Raw genomic sequence first — 25,921 nt, 5'->3', positions numbered from 1 at the left:
GGCGGGGCGGGGCGGGGCGGGGCGGGGCGGGGGGGGGGGGGGGGGGGCGGGGCGGGGGGGGGGCGGGGGCGGGGGGGGGGGGGGGGTGGTGGTTACGGCTAACAAAAACTTTTTCACCGTTATATTTTATGCAACAGCTGCTAGGTTTTAGAGGGTGAGATCTGAATCCTGGAATTGGAATTGCTCAGAATTCGAATTCCGAGCCTCAATTTCTTAATTCGAAAAGTGGGGATTGGTGATTGCCACCTTCTTCATTCATGAGTTTATTGGGAGGATCAAGTGAGATCCGGTTTACCACAGTGCTTTGAAAAAGGAAATCTTGACAGAAGTACCAATAGCCGTATAAATACAGAGAATATTCACGTTCAACTGATTACCGAGGAGATGTAAATTAAAATAGCTGACTTGTCATTTTCAATGTATCACATTAGCAAGGATTGACAAAAATGACAATAGCTACCTTATATTTGGGCTTACTATGTTCCAGGCACCATTCTTACAGCTTCACATTTATTAACTAATTCCTCATAATAAATGTCTAGAATGTATATGTGTATATTATTATCTTCATTTACACATAAGGGAACAGAAGCACTGAAAAGTTTAGTGAGTTGTCCCGGGTCATACAGCTCCTAAGTGCTGGAGCAAGTATTTCAGCCAGGATTCATAGGACAATGGCCTTATCCAAAGTAAAACCATGTTTGAGTCCACTATTTGTTCCTCTATCAAAATGGCAAGAATTGAAACAATTGATAGATGCTAAGCAAGCAATGAACTCAGCCCAGACGGACACACACTTCTAGTCAAACTGTAAATCGTTGACAGCCTTTCTGGAGGTCAGTTTAGTACTAGGTATCAAAAGCCTTAAAAGTGAACACAACCCCCCCAAAAAGATAAATACTGCATGTTTCCATTCATATGAAGTATCCAAAGCAGTCAAAGTCTAAGAAACAGAAAGTAGAATGGTGACTGCCAGTGGCTAGGAGAGGGAAAAGAGGAATTGTTTAAAGGACATAGAATTTTAGGTTTGTAAGGTGAAAAAGTTCTAGAGATCTGCTGCACAATGTTTATTTTTTATTTATTTAATATTTAAAAAATAGATGGGGTCTTGTTCTGTCACTCAGGCTGGAGTGCAGTGATGTGATCATGAGTCACTGTAACCTGGGCTCAAGCAATTCTCCCACTTCAGCCTCCAAAGTATCTGGGACTACAGGCACACACCATCATGCCTGGCTAATGTTTTTAATCTTTTTGTAGAGACCGGGTGTCACTATGTTTCCCAGGGTGATCTGGAAATCCTGAGCTCAAGCGATACTCCTGCCTCAGCCTTCCAGAGTGCTGAGATTATAGATGTGAGCAATCGCGCCCAGCTTTCCCAGAATTTCTACAGTAAACGTTCATACTTTAGCAATCAGAGGAAAGTACAATAAATGTCTTTTTAAAAACCCTATACAAATGCTGATTCGATTATTATTAATAAAAGTAACCAAGCCAGTGTCTATTTCAGAAATCTTGACGTAGTACTGGTATTTTACATTTGTGTCACGTGGTACAGTTTTTAACGTTCATATAAGCTATGAACTAGATTACAGCTGGAGACAGGGCAGGACCTTTAGAAGCCTTTAAAAAGCCAGCTAAAAACAGACCAGCTATAGGGAATGGAGGAGTGGAAAAGCCACATGGAAGACTGGAAAAGTAGTGGTGCCATTGAGGCACTGCTGAAAGTGGAAAAGGTGTGATGAGTTGGTTTGGGAAAGGGTGAGAAAGGATAAGTTAGGAGTGTGTGTGTGTGTGTGCGCGCGCACGCGTGTTCAAGAGAGGGACCTAGAGAGAGAAAGAGAGAGATTATGCTTCAAGTGGCAATAGGCAAGAAGAATTGTCCACTGAGCAATTACAAGACTCCAGAAAAGCACAGAACTGGAGATACCAGTTTGGGACTCATTCTTTATCGGGAAGGTGAAGGTTGGAGTCAGGAGGGAGTGAAAGTTGAGGCTGAACTGCCGAGACCAGCTCAGTCAGGGAGACCCTAAACCAGTGGCACTAGAGGAATTAAAGACACATACACAGAAATATAGAGGTGTGACATGGGAAATCAGGGGTCTCAGCCTTCAGAGCTGACAGCCTCAAACAGAGATTTACCCACATATTTATTAACAGCAAACCAGTCATTAGCATTGTTTCTATAGATATTACATTAACTAAAAGTATCCCTTATGGGAAACGGAGGGATGGGCTGAATTAAAGGAATAGGTTGAGCTAGTTAACTGCAGCAGGAACATGCTCTTAAGGCACAGATCGCTCATGCTATTGTTTGTGGCTTAAGAATGCCTTTAAGGGGCTTTCCGCCCTGGGCTGTCCAGGTGTTCCTTGCCCTCATTCCTGTAAACCCACAACCTTCCAGCGTGGGCGTTAGGGCCATTATGAACATGTTACATTGCTGCAGAGATTTTGTTTATGGCCAGTTTTGGGGCCAGTTTATGGCCAGATTTTTGCGGGCCTGTTCCCAACATGTCTCCCTTCTTTGATTTGCAAAGGGATAAAAGCAAGGGCAACTTTGTCACAGTGACAAAGTCCTATTTCTCGCAGGCGTCGGGATCCGCATCTGCAGACGATACAAAGACAACATAAATTGAAAGCACAATCATCACTGAAATCACAGAGCTTCCAAGTATTTTTATCCATTTTCAGCTCCTTTAAGCACTCCAGTTCCTGGAATTAAGGTCAGGTGTGCCTGGGATGCTTTAAATATTTGTTCTTTTAATTTTAAATCCTTATGTTAAGCTCCTAGAGTGGGCCATATCATTTGCGGTTGAGGTGCCACTATATCGCCATGGTTCCAGATAATAGGAACATTTGCCATGCTTCTTATCATTTCTACCATCTGACCGTTTTGTTCAGATCATCTGAACATAGTATGACTGTGGCATGCAGACTGAGAGGTGCAATTCAAGCTAAACATCCCCTTAGGGGACCAATTAATAATGATTCCATAGGAATCGTTGTGCAGCACCTCTGCCTGTTCTGCAAAGCAATCTTCCTAGACAAGTACGTTCATTTTTTCAAACTGGGTCCAATCCTGTTTACAAATAGGTTTTTGAGGGTGGTATGCTTCAATTATAGGAGCAGATTTATTATGGTAAATACTGAGATCAGAAAGCATGTGTAACTGTGTCATAGTGATTATATCCAGGCATTATTACCAGCCCTTATTGAAGGAATACTCACAGCAGTGGTGATAACTGCTGTCACAGCTACCATTAAATTATTCATTGTGACTGGTTGTTCTGCTTTCCTCAGGTTTTCTTCTGCCATCTGTGACAGCTTCTTGATCTGTCCTCACGTGGGTGGCTGTGTTCGACAGGTGTTGCTCGTGACAGTTGGGGTCCTCCTCAGTGCCAGTCTTGACATGGCTGCAACTGGGGGGTACTCGGGATCCTCCCGGAATCTCTTCCTCAGCATCTGGCTCATGATGAGGCTTCAGGTGTCTTGATGGTATCCAAATCAGCTGTTGATTTTGGCCTGGAGAAATACAAGCATAACCTCTACCCTAAGTTATTATTTTACCTATTTCCTAACTTTTTATTATTGGATCTCTCCACCAAATCAGTTTCTCTGTTTCTGTCTTTGCAGCTGCTTTCTGTAGATGCTGTTCAGCTGCTGATAACATCTGGCATTTGGGCAGGCTCAAAAAATTTAAAGTTAATAATGCTAGGTTCAGTTACATTTGTGGGTTTCCATATTCTCTGTCTCTCCCTTTCTGCTTTTGCAACTGCTGTTTTAGGGAGAGATTCATTCTTTCCACTATGGCTTGTCCTTGAGAATTGTATGGGACACCAGTAATGTGTTTAATATTCCACTTAGAGAAAAATGTAGCTACAGCTTGGCTAGTATAGCCTGGGGCATTATCTGTTTTAATAGAAGCTGGAATGCCCATCACCGCAAAACACTGCAAAAGATGTTTAACATAGGCAGAAGACTCTTCTGCTTGGCATGTAGCCCAGACAAAGTGAGAAAAGATGTCCACATATACATGTACATAAGCTAGTCTCCTAAACGAGGGAACATATGTGACATCCATTTGCCAAATAGAGTTAGGTTCCAGTCCTTGAGGATTAACTCCTCCTGTAAAAGATGAGGAATGTACCATTTGTTAAGTTGGGCATCTCTGGATAATAACTTTAGCTTCTTTCCAGGTAGTGCTGTAATGCTGCATCTGCGTTTGAGAGCAGAGGCAATAACATGGGTTAAATTGTGAAAGTGTCTAGCATTAGATACTGCATTAGCAACTAGGCGAACAGCCATTTGATTCAGTCAAAGGTCCTGGAAGAGGTGTATGAGCTCTAATGTGAGTAATGTAAAAAGGACGCATTCTACTCCTAACTGCTGTCAGCAATTGGGTAAATAAAGTCATCAGTTGTTTGTATGAAATCGTAACTGAGCATTTTCAATTAACTGTGTGAATTACACAATTAACTGTGTAACCATGTATGAAGAATCAGAAATCACATTAATAGGCATATCAAAAGCAGTCAATACCTCAATTACAGCTACAAGCTCCACTTTTTGAACTGAATATAGGACATCTGGAAAACTTTACTTTTCGAGCCAGAATAAGAAGTTTTACCATTACTAGATCCATCTGTAAAGCAATGAAAACGCTTAGCGGGTTGCAGGTTGTTTACTGCGGGAATTGTAAATGCAAACCATTCACAGTCTTGCTCAGCTAAAGGGATAGTAAAGAAAGAGTTTTTAAAATCTATTTAGGCCAATGTAACTATTAAAGGCCAATTTTTTGGAATTACAGCAGTAGAAGGCAATGCTGGCTGTAATGCTCCCACAGATTGCATAACTGAATTGATGGCTCTTAAATCAGTTAACATTCTCCGTTTACCTGATTTTTTCTTAATTAGGAAAACTGGAGAATTCCAAGGGGAAAATGTTGGAGCTATGTGCCCATTTTCTAATTGTTCAGCAACTAATTTCTCTAAAGCCTCCAGTTTTTCTTTACTTAGCGGCCATTGTTCTATCCAAATCGTCTTATCTGTTAACGATTTTAAAGGTATAGGTTCTAGAGGCTTAACAATGGCCGCCATTAAAAATTATTTCTTAATCTTTGGCGGGAACTTTGTTTTTCCACTTGAAGCGGTTCTTTCAAACCTTGCAAATTTTTTTCTAGTCCCATACCAGGGACATATGCCATTTCATGCATCATATGTTGACTTTGAGGGCTATATAATTGTTCCAGAATTAGAACTTGTGCTCCCCATTGTTGTAATAAATCTCTTCCCAATAAATTTATAGGTACAGAAGTTATAATTGGCTGAATAGTCCCAGGTTGTCCATCGGGCCCCTCACAATGCAAAATATAACTACTTGGATATACTTCAGCAGCTTTACCAACTCCAATGACGTTAAATTGAGCGGGTTGAATTGGCCACAAGGATGGACGGCCAGTGCTGTAGAGAAATGATTGAAATGTCCGCTCCTGTATCTATCAAACCTTTAAATTTCTTTCCTTGAATAGTTATTTCACAGGTAGGACATTTATCAGTAATTTGATTTACCCAATAAGCTGCTTTGCCTTATTTATTTGTGCTTCCAAATCCTCCTGTTCGTTTAATTTCACTTTTCCCCATTCCCACATACGGCACAATCAGGAGCTGTGCTATGCGCTCTCCTGGCTCTGCTTTCCAGGGAACAGAAGTAGATATCACAATTTGAATTTCCCCATTGTAATTGGAATCAATGACTCTTGTATGTATTTGTACCCCTTTTAAACTCAAACTAAACCTTCCTAAAAGTAATCCTATTGTACCTGCTGGCAAGGGTCCACAGACTCCTACTGGGACCTTTTACGGGGGTTCCCCAGGCAGAAGGCTCACTGCTTTTGTGCAGCATAAATCTATTGCGACACTACCGGCTGTGGCGGGGGACAGACATTGTACAGGGGTGAGAGAATGGCCTGAGCTAGAAATGCCTTGGTTTAGAATGGGGCCCGGGACAGGCCCCTCATGGCATTTCCCGAAATCGGATTCCCTTCTTTATCAAACTTAGAGTGGCACTGTTTAGCTCAATGTTTTACTTTTTTACATTTTGGACATATTTCAGGCTTAAGAGTTTTCTTTTCTCCCCTATCTGGCGGCCTGACTCACTGATTTTTTTCTACATTCTTTTTTAGTATGACCATGCTTCCCACAGTTAAAACAAGCTCCAAGAAATGGAGTATTTCCTTTATCCACTCTTAGTCCTGCCGTTGCCTGTGCCAACAAAGTAGCTTTATGCAGATTACCTCCAATACCATCACAGGCCTTGACATAATCAACTAAATGTGCTTTCCCTCTGATAGGTTGCAGAGCAGCCTGGCAATCGGGATTAGCATTGTCAAAAGCTAATAACTGCAGCACTATATCCTGAGCAGCCAAATCTGCAATCATCTTTTTAAGAGACTTCTGTAACTGAGCTATAAAATCAACATATGGTTCCCTTGGTCCCTGTTTTATAGCACTAAAGGAAGGGTATTGTTCCCCACCTGAAGTGATTTTTTCCCAAGTTGTAACGCACACTCCTCTAAACTGTTCTATGGCATGACCAGTTATGCATCTAAACCAGCCCAGCCGCCAACCCCCAAAAGTTGATCTGCAATTATATTAATTCGAGGTTGGGCCTGGGCATTGTGAGCAGCCTGAATGGAAGCTTCATCTGCCCACCAAGTTTTAAATTGTAAGAACTGAGCAGGAGTTAGACAAGCTCAAGTAAGAGCATCCCAGTCAGTAGAAATCATCTGACTGGAAATAGTAACATTCTTTAACAGTCCCATTATAAAAGAAGAACCTGATCCATACTGACTTACTGCTTGTTTTAATTCTTTGAGTAGTTTAAAAAGAAAGGCTAAAATGTAGCTATAATATTTCCCTGTTGATCTGGGGGGGGGAGTGTATTCTAACAGGGAACTGCCAAGCCTCTACATCACTGTCTAGTCTAGCTTGCAGAATTCCTGCCTGAATAGAACTAAGAACTGTCGTTTGAGGCACTGCTCAAATAGTCACTGGGGCAACTACTTTTTGCCCAGTGTCCTTGGGAAAAGAAAGATCTAGAGGGTCATTTTCTTCAAAATAATAAGGAGGGGGTGCAGAAGGGTAGGGATGAACCTCTCCTTCCTTTGCTGCTTTAGCTTTAGCTGGCAAATAAACAATCTCTATAACCTCTTCTGTTACTTTGCTATACTCTTGTTCCTCCTCATGATCAGTGTGAAAAAGTTCCAAGGTGAAACGAACCAGACCCCATACCTGTTGCATTGTTACACCGATGCGTGTGAGCTCCCCTTCTTACTCACCACGGGGATTGCTTTAAGAGTACACGGGTAGCCGGGCGCGGTGGCTCAAGCCTGTAATCCCAGCACTTTGGGAGGCCGAGACGGGCGGATCACGAGGTCAGGAGATCGAGACCATCCGGGCTAACACGGTGAAACCCCGTCTCTACTAAAAAATACAAAAAACTAGCTGGGCGAGGTGGCCGGCGCCTGTAGTCCCAGCTACTCGGGAGGCTGAGGCAGGAGAATGGCATAAACCCGGGAGGCAGAGCTCGCAGTGAGCTGAGATCCCGCCACTGCACTCCAGCCTGGGCGACAGAGCGAGACTCCGTCTCAAAAAAAAAAAAAAAAGAAAAGAGTACATGGGTATCCTCCAGCTAGTTTTCTGTTCCAACCGGCGCTCCGGCGACCCTTTGACCAGGATTCGAATCCCCATGAATGGACGCCACTTGCCGAGACCAGCTCAGTCAGGGAGACCCTAACCCAGTAGCGCTAGATGAATTAAAGACACACACACAGAAATATAGAGGTGTGAAGTGGGAAATCAGGGGTCTTACAGCCTTCAGAGCTGACAGCCCCAAACAGAGATTTACCCACATACTTATTAACAGCAAGCCAGTCATTAGCATTGTTTCTATAGCTATTAAATTAACTAAAAGTATCCCTTAAGGGAAACAGAGGGATGGGCTGAATTAAAGGAAGAGGTTGAGCTAGTTAACTGCAGCAGGAACATGCCCTTAAGGCACAGATCGCTCATGCTATTGTTTGTGGCTTAAGAATGCCTTTAAGGGGTTTTCCGCCCTGGGCTGTCCAGGTGTTCCTTGCCCTCATTCCTGTAAACCCACAACCTTCCAGCGTGGGCGTTAGGGCCATTATGAACATGTTACATTGCTGCAGAGATTTAGTTTATGGCCAGTTTTGGGGCCAGTTTATGGCCAAATTTTGGGGGGCCTGTTCCCAATACTACCTATCAAAGTCCCCTCTCTATTCTTTCCATGAGTTTGTGCTTTGTCTGTCTCTTTTGTGTCTACCAGTGGACTCTTGGCCAGTCTGCAAAATTTCTTGGTTTGTTGAATGACTAGCAAGAGTTTATAGTAATATAACTAGAATATTTTTACAGTTGAGGTATATAACATACTAAGATTATATTCACTTCATTGAATAACATTTTTTCTAGAGCCAAAAATTGTCTATTTTTTATTTGCTTAATGATCTATGCATCCATTGTTTATTTTTTATTTTTAGAGATGGGCTTAAGGGATCCTCCTGCTTCAGCCCCTGGGTAGCTGGTACTACAGATGTGAGGCACCATACCCAGCTGTCTATGCATCTATTGTTAACTCTTTCACAAACTCTCCATTAGAGCTATAAAATATCTCTTGATCTGGTCACATGAACCAGGTCATTTACCAGTGTCTTTTTTTTTTTTTCTTGGCAACATCCCTCCTTAGACTCATCCTCTCTCTGCTCCAGACTCCTCTGCTTGGCCTTGCTTCACAGCTCTCATCCTGGGGTTAGGAACCTAACCACATTCTGGGGATTCTCTTCTTGTTTCTTATGTGTCAAATCCCCTGTTCACTGAAGCTTATGTTTTTCCGTTCTTGGTTTATTCTCTCATTTTGGAGGAGTACATTCTCCACTAACTCCCCAGATGGGGTTCATGGAAGGTAAATTTTTGAGTCCTTGCTTGTCTAAAAATGACTTTATTTTCTTGCATCCTTGAGTGACAGATTTCCACGTTGAAAATTCTTTTCCCTCAGAAGTTTAACGGCATTGATTCATTATCATCTAGCTTCTCATGTGGTTACTCTTGAGGTGACTAATTTATTCTGACTTCTGTTGTGTCCCATATATTTTGTTTGTTAATTTGTTTCTGGAAGCTTTTGGGATATTTTTCTCCTTTATCCTTGATGTTCTGAATGTTCTTAATAAACCATCCTGTACGTATTTTTCATTCATTATGCTAAGTACTCAGTGGCCCCTTTCCATCGGGAAACATAGTCTTCACTTCTGGGAAACTTTCTCTGTGATCAGTTTCTCTATTTTTTTTTTTTTTTTTTTTTTTTTAACAAATAGAGACAGGGTCTCCCTATGTTGGCCAGGCTGGTCTTGAACTCCTGGCTTCAAGTGATCCTCCTGTCTCAGCTTCCCAAAGTGCTTGGATTACAGGCATGAGCTGCCACACCCAGTCAGTTTCCCTGTTTTTAAATTTTTCTTCATGTTCCATTTCCTGGTTTTGTTCATTCTGCTTTACAAGAGATTTTCCTGAGCTGTATTTCCTGGTTCTTCTATTGAATTTTTTCATTTCTGCTACAAAAATGTTAATTTCCAAGAGTTTTTCTTTGATCCCTGACTTTCCTTTTGGGTAGCCTCTTGCTCTTATGTTGTGGATTCAGGATCTTCTCTTATTTCATATTTCTGAGGATTTCAATTGTAATTTTCTGCTGTTTTCTTCTGCTTCCTAGATTGTCTCTGTTGTTTATTTTGATCTCTGGCTTTCAAGTTGGAGGAAAACTCAGACAATAACAGATACCATTGAGTATCAGCCCCTATTTTAAGTATTTTGTATGTTTAAGTATTTTGCATGTTTTAGCTAATTGAATCCTTACAACAACCCCATAAGGTAGAGCCAGGCCCTGGTCCCTCCCATCCCAAGCCTGGAAGGTTCTCAGTTGAGAATCAGCTTTCTTCTTGCTGATGTCAAGGGTTGATGTCAGGAGCCCTTTACCTGATGTTTCCCCCAATCCTGCCTCACTCTGCAGGCACCTGGGTTAGAGTTCAGTTTTTCCTAGATCTATTACTAGTCAGTCCTCTGCTTTCCTTCATTAAAAACATGTATTGACATCTCTATTGCACAGTTTGTCTTTATAGGCTTTTCCTTTTGCAATCCAAGATTGTCATTTTAGTTCATTTTGGGAGGTAACAGAGATAAGCATTTGTGTTCAATGGGCCATGTTTATTTAACTGGAAATCCAGAGCTGTCTCCCTCTTTAAGTCAGGAAGCATATAGACCAAAAAAGTTATAGTGATTATTACTAGATTCTGGGATTATGGTTAAGAGTGATATCTTTGTCTATGTCTGCAGCTATTTTTCTCACTCATAGAGTTAGAAGTCTAAAAACCACATTTCAGATAAGAAACTCATTTTATGGTGTGATTTAGACTGATAAAATGCTTCTTGAGAAAGCAGTAAAAATATTAATTATGACAAGTTATAAATTGGTACAATTACTTTGGAAAACAATTTAGTATTATCTATAACCTGGCAATACCACTTCTAGGTATATATTCTCAGGAACGCAAAATTATTGAGGACCTCAGAGAGCTTCAGTTTATGAGTTATATTTTTTGAAATTTTCCATGTTAAAAATTAAAACATGACTAGGTGTGGGGGCTCATGCCTGTAATCCAGCATTTCGGGAGGCCAAGGTGCGAGGATTACTTTAGGCCAGGAGTTTGAGACCAGCCTGGGCAACATAGTGAGACCTCATCTCTACAAAAACATTTTTAAAAATAGCTGGGCTTGGTGGCATGCACCTGTAGTCCTAGCTACTAGGGAGACTGAGGCAAGAGGATCACTTAAGCCTAGGAGTTCAAGGCTGCAGTAAGCTATGATTGTGCCTTTGCACTCCAGCCTGGGCAACAGAGCTAGACCCTAGCTCTAAAAAAAAAAAAAAGTGAAAACTGAGAAAAATTAAATATAATTATTACTTCTTTTAAAAATAAAAATAATACACAAATTACAATCAACAAAACATGTATTTATGAAAAGCAACTTTTTTGATACAAAAATATTACTGAGAAGAGTAGCACTGCTTTATGTAAATAGTTTTTTTAAAATTAACTAATTAATTTTTTTTTTTTTTTTAAGACGGAGTCTCACCCTATTGCCCAGGCTGGAGTGTGTGGTGTGATCTCGGCTCACTGCAACCTCCACCTCCCAGATTCAAACAATTCTTGTGCCTTAGCCTCCTGAGTAGCTGGGATTATAAGCGTGTGCCACCATGCCTGGGTAATTTTTGTATTTTTAGTAGAGACAGGATTTCGCAATGTTGGCCAGGATGGTCTTGAATTCCTGATCTCAGGTGACCCGCCTAGCTCAGCCTCCCAAACTGCTGGGATTACAGGCATGAGCCACCATGCCCTGCCCTAATTAATTTTTAATTGACACATACGGTACAGAGTAATATTTTGATATATACAATGTGTAGTGATCAGATCAGGGTAATTATCATATTCATCATCTCAAACATTTATCATTTTTGTGTTTTGGGGACATTCAATATCCTTTCTTCTTTATTTGAAACTACATAATGTATTATTGCTAACTATGGTCATCCTACAGTGCTACAAAACACTAGAAGTTGTTCCTCCTACCTAGGTGTAATTTTGTGTTATTGGAGAAATCTTTCCCTATCCTCCCCTTCCCTCTCCAGCCTCTAGTAACCTCTATTCTGCTTTTCGCTTCTATGAGATTAAGTAAGTGAGAACGTGTGGTGTTTAACTTTTTGTGCCTGGCTTATTTCACTTAACATAATGTTTTCTAGTTCCATCCATGTCACTTTGAATGATGGGATTTTATTCTTTTTAATGGCTATAAATATTTTAGATGTCTGGCTTAATTAGAAGACAGCTGTATTCTCAAGCCAGCTATATCTTTCAATCTGCTGCAGTATGTTTTGTGGTTGAAGTGTATGCAACTGGAAAAGGAGCATTTCAATAGCTTTTTCAGATAATCGTGGATATTCTTTGATAAGACATCAAAACTCAGCAAGTGGAAGTTTTTTAAGGCTTAGTTATGACATGAAATCTGAAACCATAGCAATGACCTTTTTATACTCTATTACAGCAACACTCACAGTTTTTTCTTGTGTTTTGAATGAATGTTTTACCCGTGCAGGGTTTTGTCAACACATCCATTGATCATTTGGAAATTGCTGGGTCACTGAGTTATACAAATCTTCTAAATGTTGACACATTTCATTATGCAACATCAAAAAATCACATTTATTTATTTATTTATTTTGAGACAGAGTCTCGCTCTGTCACCCAGGCTGGAGTGCAGTGGCGCGATCTCGGCTCACTGCAAGCTCTGCCTCCCAGTTTCACGCCATTCTCCTGCCTCAGCCTCCCGAGTAGCTGGGACTACAGACATGTGCCACCATGCCCAGCTAATTTTTTGTATTTTTAGTAGAGATGAGGTTTCACCGTATTAGCCAGGATGATCTCGATCTCCTGACCTTGTGATCCGCACCTCAGCCTCCCAAAGTGCTGGGATTACAGGCGTGAGACACCGTGCCTGGCCAAAAAATCACATTTCTTAATATCAATACCAATCTCATCAGAAAAGTCTTTTGCTATTGTGAGGGTATCAAGCCCATAACAGCAGATTAAAATTTTCCAAAATTCTAATTTTTGCTCAAAAGATTGAATTTTCTCATTGACAGCAAACACTGTCAACTGCTTTTCTTGAAGTGACAGGTGCACTTGACTCATCTGGAGAAAATGCCTGGCAAATACCCAAGGCTGAATAATGATACTTTGTCTTTCAGCTGTACTTTCAGGTAAGAATGGTGCTGGGTGAGTCAAGTGATTACTTCAGCTCACAATCACTTAAGGTTTTTTCCTCGAGAAAGTCATCATAGTTTGATATGCAGCGTAACTGTTTACGCATCCTTCCCATTTTGTCACACAAAGTATTTAAAAAATGTGTATCTAAGAGTTGAGATTTAATAAAATGTGTAACTTCTACTACAGTTTGGTGCCACTTGCTGATTTGTGCTAGCTGTTTTACCCACTATTGCTTTTGTAGTGTCCTTGAAAATGTCAACACCATGAAAAAGGCAAATAACATCTTTATTATGATGAATGTAGTTTTAACCTGGCTGATAGGGCCTCAGGGACTCCCAGGGTTCGTGGACCACACATTAAGAACTGGTGCTCTAGAGAAATTCTTGCACATATGAGCAGGAAATATCTATCAAGAATGTGCAGGGCAGTACTGTTTATAAAAGCAAAAGCCTGGAAACAACCCACATTTCTATCATTAAGGGACAAGAGAAACTGTTGGTAGATTTATATAATGGTCTACTATATAGCAGTGAATGACTATCCAGGTGAAACAACCTGGATTAATTTCAGTGTCTTAATTTGTACACCCCCAGAACAGAGTGTGAGGTGTGAGACAAGTCCTTCAGTTCAAGAGTGTATTCAGGAAACAGAAATGGGAGTGAGCAAAAAAGGAAGAAAAGTCAATAAAAGGTGCAGTATGGAACTACTTACCACTATGAACCTCTGTGCTCAATCCCATCGGGAACACTCGGAGGAATCACATCGAATACGGCTCAGAGCTGAAGGTACAAGGCTGGAGCATTTTGTCTTGACTCCTCTCACTGTTGTTTATGTCTCTGAGGTGTTGTGGGCCACCACAGATGTCTGCTAGACTCAAAAGCTAATGTTGAGTAAAAAAGGGAATCATTGGGAATTATGTACAATGGGCTCCATCTTTATAAAGTTCAAACGACATAAAAATGTATAAGGTATTGTTAGTGATACAATTATGGAGATTATGAATATATAATTAAGGATATTACTAAAGCAAGACAGGCGGGAAGCGTTTATCACAAGTTGGAAAACAGCAAGCTTGCTTGTCAGAAGGCACATGTCAGGGTGTAGCTGGAGATAAAGACAGTGAGTTAAAGAAGGTGGCTAATTGGTGGATGTCTTTGAAACCAGTCTTCCAATTTACTCTGATTTGAAAAGTAAAGGGGGAAGGTTTTCAGAAAGAATGTGATAGGATCAAAATGCATCAAAGGGAATTACTATTGGTAGTATTGGAGGAAAAGGGAGCGGAGGGGCAAAAGTCCCTTATACCCAGTCAGTCATACTCAGTGGTTCCCTCACTTCTGGGAGCCTCCTCTTTGCTCTGTTCTTTTATCAGAGGCAGACAGACAGGGTGTGGCTTGCTGGTTTACAGGGACAGCTAGAAGGGAGTTCTTTGGGGCAGAGAGAGCCCTGGTCTCTCATATTTCATAAAATATGAACTTTTCCTGGCCCACATTCCTAGGCCTTCCTGATGCGCCTGCCTGCTCCGTGGTCTCTCTGCATGGGGAAGGAGAGTTCCCAGCTTGCAAACTCCAGCTTTGCCTGTGAGAGGAACAAGCATCCCTGATCCAGAAGGTGGTGAGTTCTCCCCTCTCTCTTCATGCTTTTTAGTCCTTTAACTTTCTCAGGATCCTCAGGTTCAGTAGAGAAATAATCCCCTTTTCTCCCTACACACAAGAACATTTTCGAGGGCGAAATGGGGCAGCTGTTAGCTATCACTAAAGAAACACAGAAGGAGACAAGTGACAAGAGAGCTGGACGGGTTTTGTTGAAGCACTCTTATTTAAGTAGTATTGTCATCATTACTAAACTACAGCCAACATTTATTTAGCTCTCACTATTTGCTGGACCCTGTGCTGTATGCTTTTAGACTGATCATTTGCAGATTTGCAGGGTCATATTAAACTGCTTGGGATTGTCAAGAGAACAACTGTTACAATCTTTTTTTTGATTTCGAAGTTTTAAAAATTAAACTGTTTCAAACTTCAAATGTAAATAACTGCCTAGGAGAAAATGTTTCCAACATGTGTAGTGGAAAAAAATGGTTAGTATATGAAGAATTTTGCAAATCATTAAGAGATAAATGTCCTAATAGAAAAAAGAACAAATTACAAAGACAGGTAATTGACAAAGTCCAAATAACAGGTGAGTAATCAAAGAAATACAAATTGAGATGAAACACCATCAAATTAAAAAAAAAAGAGAGATGGCATTTTGTTACTCATCAAATTTGCAGATTTTTTTTTTAATGATAATATCCAGTAATGGTAAGGTTGTGGGAAAACAAGAAATTTCATATGATACTTTGGTAAATTGATATGACTTTCTGGAGGGCAATTTGTCAGTACAAATGAAAAGTCTTCCCATTTTAAAGATGGGAAACTCAAGGCCTAAGAATCTAAGTGACTTGCTTAAAGTTACAAAGTCATGGCCAGGCGCGGTGACTCATGTCTGTAATCCCAGCACTTTGGAAGGCCGAGGTGGGCAGATCACGAGGTCAGGAGTTTCAGACCATCCTGGCCAACATGGTGAAACCCAATCTCTACTAAAAATACAAAAATTAGCTGGGCGTGGTGGCGCATGCCTGTAGTCCCAGGTACTCAGGAGGCTGAAGCAGAAGAATTGCTTGAACCTGGGAGGCGGAGGTTGCAGTGATCTGAGAGCGTGCCACTGCACTCCAGCCTGGTGGCAGAGCGAAACTCCGTCTCAAAAAAAAAAAAAAAAAAAAGTTACAAAGTCACAGAGCAGTAAGGGACCAAGCCAAGACTAGGACAAAGCCCTCTGATTCTAGCCCTCAATCCACTGCCACTTATAGCAATGTTTATAATAGCCATATATTGGAAAACAACCTAAATGTCCACAATATAGAATTATTTTAAAGCTTTTACATCTTATATCCTAATTTCTAAAATTCTGTGTCCATGATGGAATCCTAAAGTCATGGAAAGAAGATTTGATTGCTTTGGGAAATGCACATAGTGTTGCATTATGTGAAATTGGTGAAAATATCAGGTATCAAAACAGTGTATAAAATATTTATTTATTTATTTAAGACAGGGTCTTGCTCTCTCATCCAGACTAGAGTGCAGGGGTGCGATCATGGCTTACTGCAGCCTCAACCTCCTGCGCTCAGGTGATCCTCCTACCTCAGCCTCCCAAGTAGCTGGGACCACAGGCACACACCACCATAGCCAGCTGTTTTCTTTTTGTATTGTTTGTAGCAATAGGGGTTTGCCATGTTGCCCAGGCTGGTCTCAAACTCCTGGGCTCAAGCAATCTTCCCGCCTCTGCCTCTCAAAGTGCTGGGATTATAGGCGTAAGCCATTGTGCCCAGTCATGGGTTTTTTTTTTGTTTGTTTTTTGTTTTTACAAAAAGTTATGTACATGCATAGAAATAATATTTGTAGAAACATTATCTTTGGGTGGAGGAATTACAGATGATTTGAAACTTTTGTCCTTGTTTTGGATCATTTCCAGATTTTCCTACAATAAGTAAGACAGAAAAAGCCCCAAACTGTGGCATATACTTTGAACTTTAGGAAGTGAAATCGTATTTTATATTTGTTGGGGAAAATGTCTTTGTAAAGGGGTTCCATGAGAATCACTCTGTAAAGTGAGGTGGTCATTTGCTCATTTTGTAACTCATGATACAGGGCTATGCAGGCATGCATTCATTCATCTGTTTATTCATTACGAATGAATGTTATTCATTCATCTGTTAATGTTTTACATTCTATCTGCTTCCAGAAAGGATCCTGGCAATTCACTTGCATGGTACCCTGAAGTGTGTATGATTGCCTTTCCTGTTCTAAGTGTAAAAGAGAATAATACCTACTTTTCTGAGATGTTGTCAGTACTGAAGACAATATATAGAGAGAACCAACAAATGCAATAAATAAGAACTGTTATTGATTTAGAGCAGTATCATCATTTGGAAACATATTTATGATTTAGTGTTAATTCACAGGCATTAATAGTATGTTGACTACTATAATATTGATATATTACGTGTTAGAAGAGATGGAGGAAGGGGCCATCCTGGCAAACTAGATTAGAAGAATAAATCCTAGAGGTCAGTAGGGTGACCAGATGGTTCTTACATCTGTGTAAGAAAATATGAAATAAAGGACCTCTGGTAGCACTTCTTACATAGAGTGACAATCTAACAGAAGGACTTCATTTGGCTTTTATTTCCAGCATCTGGTGCAAATCTTTTTACATGTGTTTTCTTTGATCCTTACTATAATCCTACCTATGAGGTAGGTACTATTATTAACTCCATTTCATGTGTGAGCAAGAGGAGTTTTGGAGAAGTAAATTAACCTGTCTAAGGCCACCAGCTAGGAAATGGCAGAGCCAGGAATTGAACCCAGGCTGACTCTAGAGCTCATTCTTTTTTTTAATTTTTTTTTTTTTTGAGACAAGGTCTTGCTGTCACTCAGGTTGGAGTGCAGCAGTACAATCACAGCTCACTGCAGCCTCAACCTCCCGGGCTCAAGTAATCCTCCCACTTCAACCTCCTGAGTAGCTAGGACTACAGGTGCGTGCCACCATGCCAAGCTAATTTTCTTTTATTTTTTGTAGAGATGGAGTCTCACTATGTTGCCCAGGCTAGTCTGTAACTCCTGAGTTCAAGTGATCCTCCTGCCTTGGCCTCCCAAAAGTGCAGGGTTATAGGCATGAGCTACCATGCCCAGCCTAGAGCTTACCCTCTTAACCACTTCATAGATTGTCTGAATCTTAGCATATGGGTCCATAGAGGTCTCCTCCTATTCGATTTCAGGCAGCCTTGGGTTAGCTTGGAGCTCTGTGTCACTCCGGGCATGTCTACCCAGGCAGGGTGTGCTTCAGAGTCACTAGAAAGTTGAGGGGTTTTGGGATTGGGAATAACTCCAGGAAATCCTGGGCCCTACTTCCACCTTCAACCATACTTGATAAAATAGAGAGCTTTTCTCATTTACTCTACTTCTGTTGTCCAGTGTTTGAGTAGCTAGTAACCTATAGGAAAGTGGGTGGAACAGTCACAAAAAAATGTGTCCTAATGTGATCCTAACCTCACTATGGCCTAGTGCTATGTTGTCATTTGATTAGAGGGGTATGTTGTATAAAATATGATTTAAAGAAAGACAAGAACAACCCTAAACCAGTGTGCTTTTTGCCGTGAGAAAACAGAATTGGGTTTTCAAAATGAGAATGTGTTCAACGCTAGCTTCATCTTCAGTTTCCCAGTCTCCCTTTGACACCTCCTCTGTGTGTCATGACCTTTTCCATGACCTTCAGGGACTGGGCCTGCTGACTCATACAAAAGCCTCCTCTTTGGGAAGGATTTGAACCTTGGAGAGAATTTAAGAGATGAGTTGCCTTTTCCTAGAGCATTTACATGTTAAACTTTATCCTCACTGTGGCATGAGAGATTCTGTTTCCTGCTAAAGCCATTTCAGGCAGTAGCAAATAGGTGAGGAAAGAGCTTTACAGGAGGAAATCCTTTAGGGTCTCCCTGTGGTTCACGCACACAGTCACCTGAACCTGCTAGGGATAATTTTCCTCAGTTAGTTAGTAGTAATAACAACAACTACACACTTATGAGCACTTGTTCTGCCAGGCATTTGTGGCCAGTGCTTGGCAGGCAGTATCTCTTTGAACCCTCACACTCATCTGTGAGGACAGTTCCCCTTTATAGATTAAGAACCCGAGGCCCAGAGATGTTATGCAACCTTCTTAGGGACACAGAGCTAGTAATAGGCAGAGCTAAGATTTGAACCCAGGTCTTTCTAGCTCCAGACCCTGAATTTGTAGGATTAGTGCCTTCAGGGTGACATGGAGGGACCTCACTGCCTTGATCTGTTATTTATCAAGAGTCAAACTTGAAAAGGCTGTCCAGGGAAACCTCCAGGCTGCATCTTGGGCAAAGATTGGCTTGGAACAGGCACTTCCCACGCCTGGCCTTGGACACTAACTGTAAAAAGAGGCCATTACTGGTGTTTCCTTGGTTAGTTCTGGGTATAAGTTCTGGATCCTCACTCATCTCATCTGCACCATCATCCTCACGCACGGCATTTAGAGACTTAACACGCCAGCCTCCGTGTGAGCATTCACCTCTTTCAACCCTCGCCATAATCCCACAAGGAGGCACAGTTCTTTTGCCCATTTTGAAGATGAAGAAACACAGTCTCAGAGGAGTTCGGTCACAATATCACAAGAAGGTAAGTAGCAGAGCTGGGACTGGAGCCCCTGCCTTTGTGATCCCAGAGCACCAGCAATACCGTCTCGGCCTCGGCTCCTGGGTTATAGCCTCTGTCGTGCCAAGCCCATCAGCCCGCCTGTGCTGTCTCCCTCTGTCTGTCCTAGTTCGGATGGAGATGGCGAGTTCTACCGGCTCCTGGCTCTCTGGCTGCCTCATTCCTCTCCTCTTCCTCCGGCTGTCTGTGCATGTGTCAGGTAGGAGTTTCTGATCCTCTTTCCCTGCCTGGTACATGTGATGTTGGCGTCCCCAGAATAAAGAAGCTTGGTTGGAAACATTACATCTTTTGGGGTTCTGTTCCCCCAGCCCTGGCAATGCTTTCCAGAGTCCTTACTGGGCTCTGTCAGTCCCCGGGATACCCGCTTCCTCGTCCCTTCCCAAGCTTTCTCCTGCCCTCCCTCCCAGTTGGCCTTGTCTCTTTCTTTGTCCAGGCCGCGCAGGGGATACCAGCAAGTTCCACGTGGCCTTACTAGGGGGCACAGCCGAGCTGCTCTGTCCTCTCTCCCTCTGGCCTGGGACAGTGCCCAAGGAGGTGAGGTGGCTGCGGTCCCCATTCCCGCAGCGCTCCCAGGTTGTTCACATGTTCCGGGATGGAAAGGACCAGGATGAAGAGCTGATGCCGGAATATAAGGGGAGGACGGTGCTGGTGAGAGATGCCCAGGAGGGAAGTGTCACTCTGCAGATCCTTGATGTGCGCCTTGAGGACCAAGGGTCTTACCGATGTCTGATCCAGGTTGGAAATCTGAGTAAAGAGGACACCGTGATCCTGCAGGTTGCAGGTTAGAATGGGTTTGAGGTGCCTAGGGTCATTTGTGGCAGCTGGACAAGCCCAGTCAGGACCTACTTTGTCTCTCCATGTCTAGACTTTGTTTTCATTTGCAATGTAGTTTTTACTTGCCAGGACGGCTCAGCCTTACCCAGCCACGTCCATTGATCTCAGCTGAAGCTGTGAAGCTGGCCCAGGCATTTCTGATAAGGAAGGAACTCAGACTTTGGAAAACACTGTATGATGCAGGTCCTGGTTAAATAGGGCTTGGAGACTCAGATAATAGCTTTTCCTCCCTGGGTCATCTTTGTATGCTCCACTATCAAGGAACTCATTACATGGCTGTAAGGAAATGTCTTCAAGGAACAGATCCCCTTCTGTGACAAGGATTTACTTAATGGGTCCTCTCCTGGGGTTCCTGAGAACGTAAAGGGTTAGGAAGGGAGAGACAGTGTTTCTCTCTCTGTCTCTTTTTTTTTCTGTTTGTTTGTTTTGAGACAGGGCCTTGCTCTGTTGCCCAGGCTGGAGTACAGTGGTGCAATCATAGGTCACTGTAGCCTCGACCACCTGGGCTCAAGTAGTCCTGCCATCTCAGCCTCCCAAGCAGCTGGGACTGCAGGTATACTACTATGCCTGGCTAAATTTTTTTTTACTTTTAGTAGAGACAGGGTCTCCCTATGTTTCCCAGACTAGTTTCCAATCCAGCAATCCTCCCCACTTGGCCTCCCAAAGTGTTGGCGTTACAGGTGTAAGCCACTGCACCCAGTTGAGAGTGTTCTCAAATTAGCTTCAATATTTTTTTTAAAAATAGCCTACTGAAAATCAGTCTACCAAAAATCAGTCTACCAATATTTTAAAAAATCAGTCTACCAACCCAAACCCAACTCAACCCAACCCAAACCATGTCTTTGCATTTGCTTGAATGACACTGGCTTCACATGGTCACATGCTGATTATCTTTTGGTCCTAATTTGAAGTTGCACACCATGAAGTGGGGACGAATCAATTACTTTAAAACACTCAGTAGTTGGTAGACAGACTTTCCAAAGCTGGAGTCCTTTGGGGTGAAAAGTAATTTTTTTTTTTGAGATGGAGTTTCGCTGTTTTTGCCCAGGCTGGAGTACATTGGCACAATCTTGGCTCACTGCAACTTCGCCTCCTGGGTTCAAGTGATTCTCCTGCCTTAGCCTTCTGCGTTAGCTGGGATTACCGGTGCCTGCCACCATGGCCGGCTAATTTTTTTTTTTCTTTTTTTTTTTTGGAGACGGAGTTTCGCTCTTGTTGCCCAGGCTGGAGTGCAATGGTGCTATCTCGACTCACCACAACCTCCACCTCCCAGGTTCAAGCGATTCTCCTGCCTCAGCCTCCTTAGTAGCTGGGATTACAGGCATGCGCCACCACAACTGGCTAATTTTTGTATTTTTAGTGGAGAGGGGGTTTCTCCACGTTGGTGAGGCTGGTCTCAAACTCCCAACCTCAGGTGATCCGCCCACCTCGACCTCTCAAAATGCTGGGATTACAGGCATGAGCCACCATGCCCGGCTGAAAAGTAATTTTTAAAAGGGGACTGAGGTGCCCAAAGGCATCTGAATCATGTGATACAGTTATTGCTATGGGTGAATTTTTAAATGTCTGAGAATAAAGCTAGAGACTGGCTTATCCTATTGGGAGGAGTATGGGGAGAGGGTGGAGAGAGGACAGACATTCAAGTTCCATTGACAGCTGCCCCTGTCCATCACAGGAGGTGATGGGGGAAGAGGGCTCTGGCTGGGGCCACACCCTGGCGGACGCCCTGCTGATGTGTAGGTAGGTGGGATGGTCCCCAGAGCCCTGGGCCAAGTGGAGAGAACCTCAAGGCAGGGCACTTCCATCCCTGTCAGAGGCCCACACTCTGGAAAAGCTGGGCTCTTCCAAACAGCTGTGTCTAGCAGAGTCAGGGACAGCGCACCGGGGAATGTGTCCTGAACCATCCGCAAAATGGCCTTTGGCCAAGAGAAGACCACAGCCGCGGTCATAGCAAGTAAAAGCTGGGGCAGAAACAGGTTTGAAGGCTGTGGTTCCAGAGGAAACTCCTACCCTAGTAGGAACTTTTTGAGGAATTTTCAATTTTTTATATTCTAGGAATAAAGCATGTATATTGTAGAAAATTTGAAAAAAATCCAAAATATTTAAAGGAAACTGAAAAATGGCCTATAATAGCTTAAATTAGAGAGGACTGCTGCTAACATTTTTGTATCTTTCTTGCAAGACTTTATTGTGTATATGTATCTCTGAGCATGTATATGTTTACGCATGTGTATTCTTGTGCCCAGGATTTTTTTCCACTTATGATGTCATGAGCATTTGAGTTTTTTTGCCCATGTCCCTAAGTAATATGATTTTAAGGGCTGCATAGTATTTTACCATGTGGCTATAGAATAATAAAATTAATCAAAGCCCTGTTTTGGGGCATCTGGATGCTTTCCAAATTTTCCTCATATTATAATTAAGAGTGCAATGAACATCTTTGAGCATATTTTGGAAAGTGATTGTGATTTTTTTTTTCTGATAGAATGTGCTTCTGGAAGTAGAATTAATGGATCAAAGGGTTCAAACCTTTTATTTATTTTTTCTTTTTTATTTATAATAAAGATGAGGTCTCACTATGTTGCCCAGGCTGGTCTCAAACTCCTGAGCTGTAGTGATCCTCCTGCTTCAGCCTCCCAAAGTGCTAGGATTACAGGTGTGACTCACCACACCTGGCCTGAACCTTTTAATGATCCTTGAAACAAATTGGAAACCAGCCTGGCCAACATGGCAAAACCCTGTCTCTACCAAAAAAATACAAAAATTAGCCGGGCATGGTGGCATGTGTGTGTAATCCCAGCTACTTAGGAGGCTGAGTGCTTTATATGACTGACCTCTTTAAATCTCTCCAAACTTCAGAGATAAGGAGTCCTGTCATGCACACCTTTTACAGATGAGGGACACTGGGCTTGGAGGGGCTCGGTCTCCTGCTTCAGGTCACACAGCATTGAGCAAGGACACACCCCCGGCTTAGGCTCTTAACCACTTGTACCCATAGCCTGCTTCTGCTCATTTCTTCTCCTCTATTTCCTCTTTCTTTTCCCCTTTCTCTCCTGCCTAGGCTTCAGGCCTACTGCTGTAGCATCGTAGAAATTGCTTTGCCCCTGTCACAGTGCTCAGGGCAAACAAAGAGGTTGCTGCCTGCTCTTCTAGCGCAGTGTGGGTATTGATAGGCGTAAACAGGCAGGTGCTCCTGGGAAGACTGGAGGTGCGTAGTGAGGAGAATGCCTTCAGTCTTCTGAAGTCCCTGGCTTATTTTTCCATGGAATTATAGTGCAGGATGAGATTGTGGTCAAGAAGTTTGTTTAAGTCATCATCTTGAGGCAGGACCATCGAAACCATTCCCGAGAGAGGAACATCTCAGTTATCTTTTTTTTTCTTGAGATGGAATTTCACTCTTGTCACCCAGGCTGGAGTGCAATGGCGTGACCTCGGCTCACTGCAACCTCTGCCTCCCGAGTTCAAGGGATTCTCCTGCCTCAGCCTCCTGAGTAGCTGGAATTACAGGCTCCCGCCACCACACCTGGCTAATTTTTTCTTTTTTTGAGACAGAGTCTTGTTCTGTTGCCCAGGCTAGAGTACAGTGGCGCCATCTCGGCTCACTGCAAGTTCCGCCTCCCAGATTCACGCCATTCTTCTGCCTCAACCTCCCGAGTAGCTGGGACTACAGGCGCCCGCCACCATGCCTGGCTAATTTTTTGTATTTTTAGTAGAAATGGGGTTTCACTGTGTTAGCCAGGATGGTCTCGATCTCATGACCTTGTGATCTGCCCGCCTTGGCCTCCCAAAGTGCTGGGATTACAGGCATGAGCCACCACACCTGGCCCCCCACACCTGGCTAATTTTTGTATTTTTAGTAGACATGGAGTTTTCCCACATTGGCCAGCTAGTCTTGAACTCCTGATCTCAGATGATCCTCCTGCCTCTGCCTCCCAAAGTGCTGGTATTACAGGCGTGAGCCACCATTCCCAGCCTCAGTTATCTTTAAGGCCATCCAGGGCTTGAGTTATCAAGAGAAGCAAAGAGCCTCTTGGCTGGAGGTCTCTCCCTAGAGGTGATGGAGACAGTTGGGATGTGCTGGAGCTACCTGCCATCTGAGGCATGCCAGAAATTCTTGGACATCTCCCTGATGTCAGTCGTTGGTGGTTTCTGTTTCAGCCCCATCTGTGGGGAGTCTCTCCCCCTCAGCAGTGGCTCTGGCTGTGATCCTGCCTGTCCTGGTACTTCTCATCATGGTGTGCCTTTGCCTTATCTGGAAGCAAAGAAGATCAAAAGGTAATTAAGTGGTAAGGGAGCTCAGGCTGGTGGGAAGTGGGACTGTGACTGCTCTGGGAAAGGGCCAGATGGAAGTAGATGTAGACATGACACTTGTCCATAGGTTGGGGACCTTGCAAGCTGGCTGGGAGAAAGCTGGCAGAGCCGTGCCCTGGGGACACACATTGCAAAGGGAGTTCAATAAACTGCAGAAAGGCTCCTGGGCAGAGCTGTAAATTCTCATCCTTTGAAAAATTAGAAAATAACCGACTATGCCAGCCTTCTGGTTAAGAAATTAATTACAGCCTTTTAATAAAGAAATCCAATTATATCCATTGGATAAGACTCTCATAAAAAATGGTCACATTTCACAGGATCTCAGGGCTGCAAGGGACTTTGAAAGTCACAGTCACATAATCCAACACTCCTCCCCTTATCTGATGGTTTGAAGACTCTGTAATCCTTTCAAATGCCGGCTTACCTGTAGTGACAAGGAGTCACTCCTACTCAGGCAGCTTGGTGCATCTTGGGACACTTGTGCCTGTTAGAAAAAGGCCTTCCTAAGCTAAGCTGACATTTCTCTCTCCCTTTTAGAGAAACTTCTCTATGAACACGTGACGGAGGTGGGTAAGTGTTCTTGGCTGGAGGGCAGGGGAAATGTTTATTTTGTTGTTAATTTCCGTACCCCCATACCCACTAACCTGGATTCTGTTCCTGAAAATTCCATTATCTGCTATCCTTGGTGATGGTGGCAATGTCTAAATCCGTTGCTTCCAGTGTTTACTGCCTCTTACTTGTAATAGCTTGCCTTCCTGTATGTTTAATGAGTTTTGCCTGTGAGCTCATTGCTTGATCTTATTCTGTGGGAGTTGAGTAGGTTGAACATGGGGGAAGCTTTTATTTGTTCAACAAATACTGGATAATTATCTGCTAAATGCCCTGGACAATACTAGATTCTGGGGATAAAATAGTGAGTAAAAGCAGACACAGTTTTTGCCCTCCTGGAGCTTTCAGTATAGTCAGGGAGATGAGATGAATTAAATGGTTACACAAATAATGTGTACAAATGCTACACAAGAAATCTCCTGGTTCTGAGAAGGCTATGGCCAGAACGAACTAACCAAGCTTGAGGGTTGAGGGTGTGAAGTTTGTCCTGAATGACTAGAAGTCATGAGTGAAGAGGGAGTGGAAAACCATCCACTGCAGAAAGAACAGCTTCAGAGAGAAGCATGGTCGGGGAAAGCAGCACTCACTGGGGAGCTGAGGAGGTGCAGGAGGGAGGGGAAAAGTGGCAGGGGTGAGGCTGGGGAGCTAGGCGGGGCTGGGCCTCCTGAGGCCTGGTGGGCCACATTCAGGATTTTAGTCATTCTCAGAAGAGCTGTGGTAAAGCAAGGAATGGGAATATCAGATGGAATTGTGCTTTGAAAAACTTGGCTGGGTGTGGTGGCTCACGCCTGTAATCTCAGCACTTTGGGAGGCTGAAGAGGGTGGATCACCTGCGGTCAGGAGTTCAGGCCCGGCCTGACTAACACGGCGAAACCCTTTCTCTATTAAAAATACAAAAATTAGTGGAGCATGGTGGTACATGCCTGTAATCCCAGCTACTCAGGAGACTGAGACAGGAGAATCGCTTGAACCCCAGAGTCGGAGGTTGCAGTGAGTTGAGATCGTGCCACTGCAT

The 25,921-nt window shown here is 42.9% G+C and overlaps 1 protein-coding gene and 1 long non-coding RNA gene across 7 annotated transcripts in view; one reads left to right on the top strand and one right to left on the bottom strand.

Annotated features, from left to right (window-relative positions):
• ERMAP (erythroblast membrane associated protein (Scianna blood group)) overlaps positions 1 to 25,921 on the top strand; it is a 34,984-nt gene that overhangs the window by 613 nt on the left and 8,450 nt on the right. The window contains exons 2-8 of one of the 6 annotated variants that reach the window (XM_023221564.3): positions 13,474 to 13,665; positions 14,376 to 14,491; positions 18,975 to 19,116; positions 19,262 to 19,351; positions 19,586 to 19,933; positions 24,145 to 24,261; positions 24,835 to 24,867. In XM_023221564.3, the coding sequence (XP_023077332.1) occupies positions 19,267 to 19,351; positions 19,586 to 19,933; positions 24,145 to 24,261; positions 24,835 to 24,867 (583 nt within the window). In that variant the 5' untranslated portion in view covers positions 13,474 to 13,665; positions 14,376 to 14,491; positions 18,975 to 19,116; positions 19,262 to 19,266. Of the gene's footprint in view, positions 1 to 13,473; positions 13,666 to 14,307; positions 14,492 to 18,974; positions 19,117 to 19,261; positions 19,352 to 19,585; positions 19,934 to 24,144; positions 24,262 to 24,834; positions 24,868 to 25,921 lie in introns of those variants that run through there. The other 5 variants (XM_023221567.3, XM_023221563.3, XM_023221562.3 and 2 more) reach the window with 5 other exon arrangements.
• Positions 2,222 to 13,903, bottom strand: LOC111548809. Its single transcript, XR_002733519.2, has 3 exons — positions 13,592 to 13,903; positions 3,226 to 3,519; positions 2,222 to 2,602 (listed from the first exon to the last, which is right to left on the bottom strand). It is a non-coding gene; the product is annotated as an uncharacterized LOC111548809 (long non-coding RNA).

This window comes from Piliocolobus tephrosceles, chromosome 1 (genome assembly GCF_002776525.5).
Source record: "Piliocolobus tephrosceles isolate RC106 chromosome 1, ASM277652v3, whole genome shotgun sequence".
Lineage (NCBI taxonomy): Eukaryota > Metazoa > Chordata > Mammalia > Primates > Cercopithecidae > Piliocolobus > Piliocolobus tephrosceles.
The sequence above is the reverse complement of the archived record's forward strand: the minus strand, read 5'-3'. Positions and strand labels throughout refer to the sequence as shown.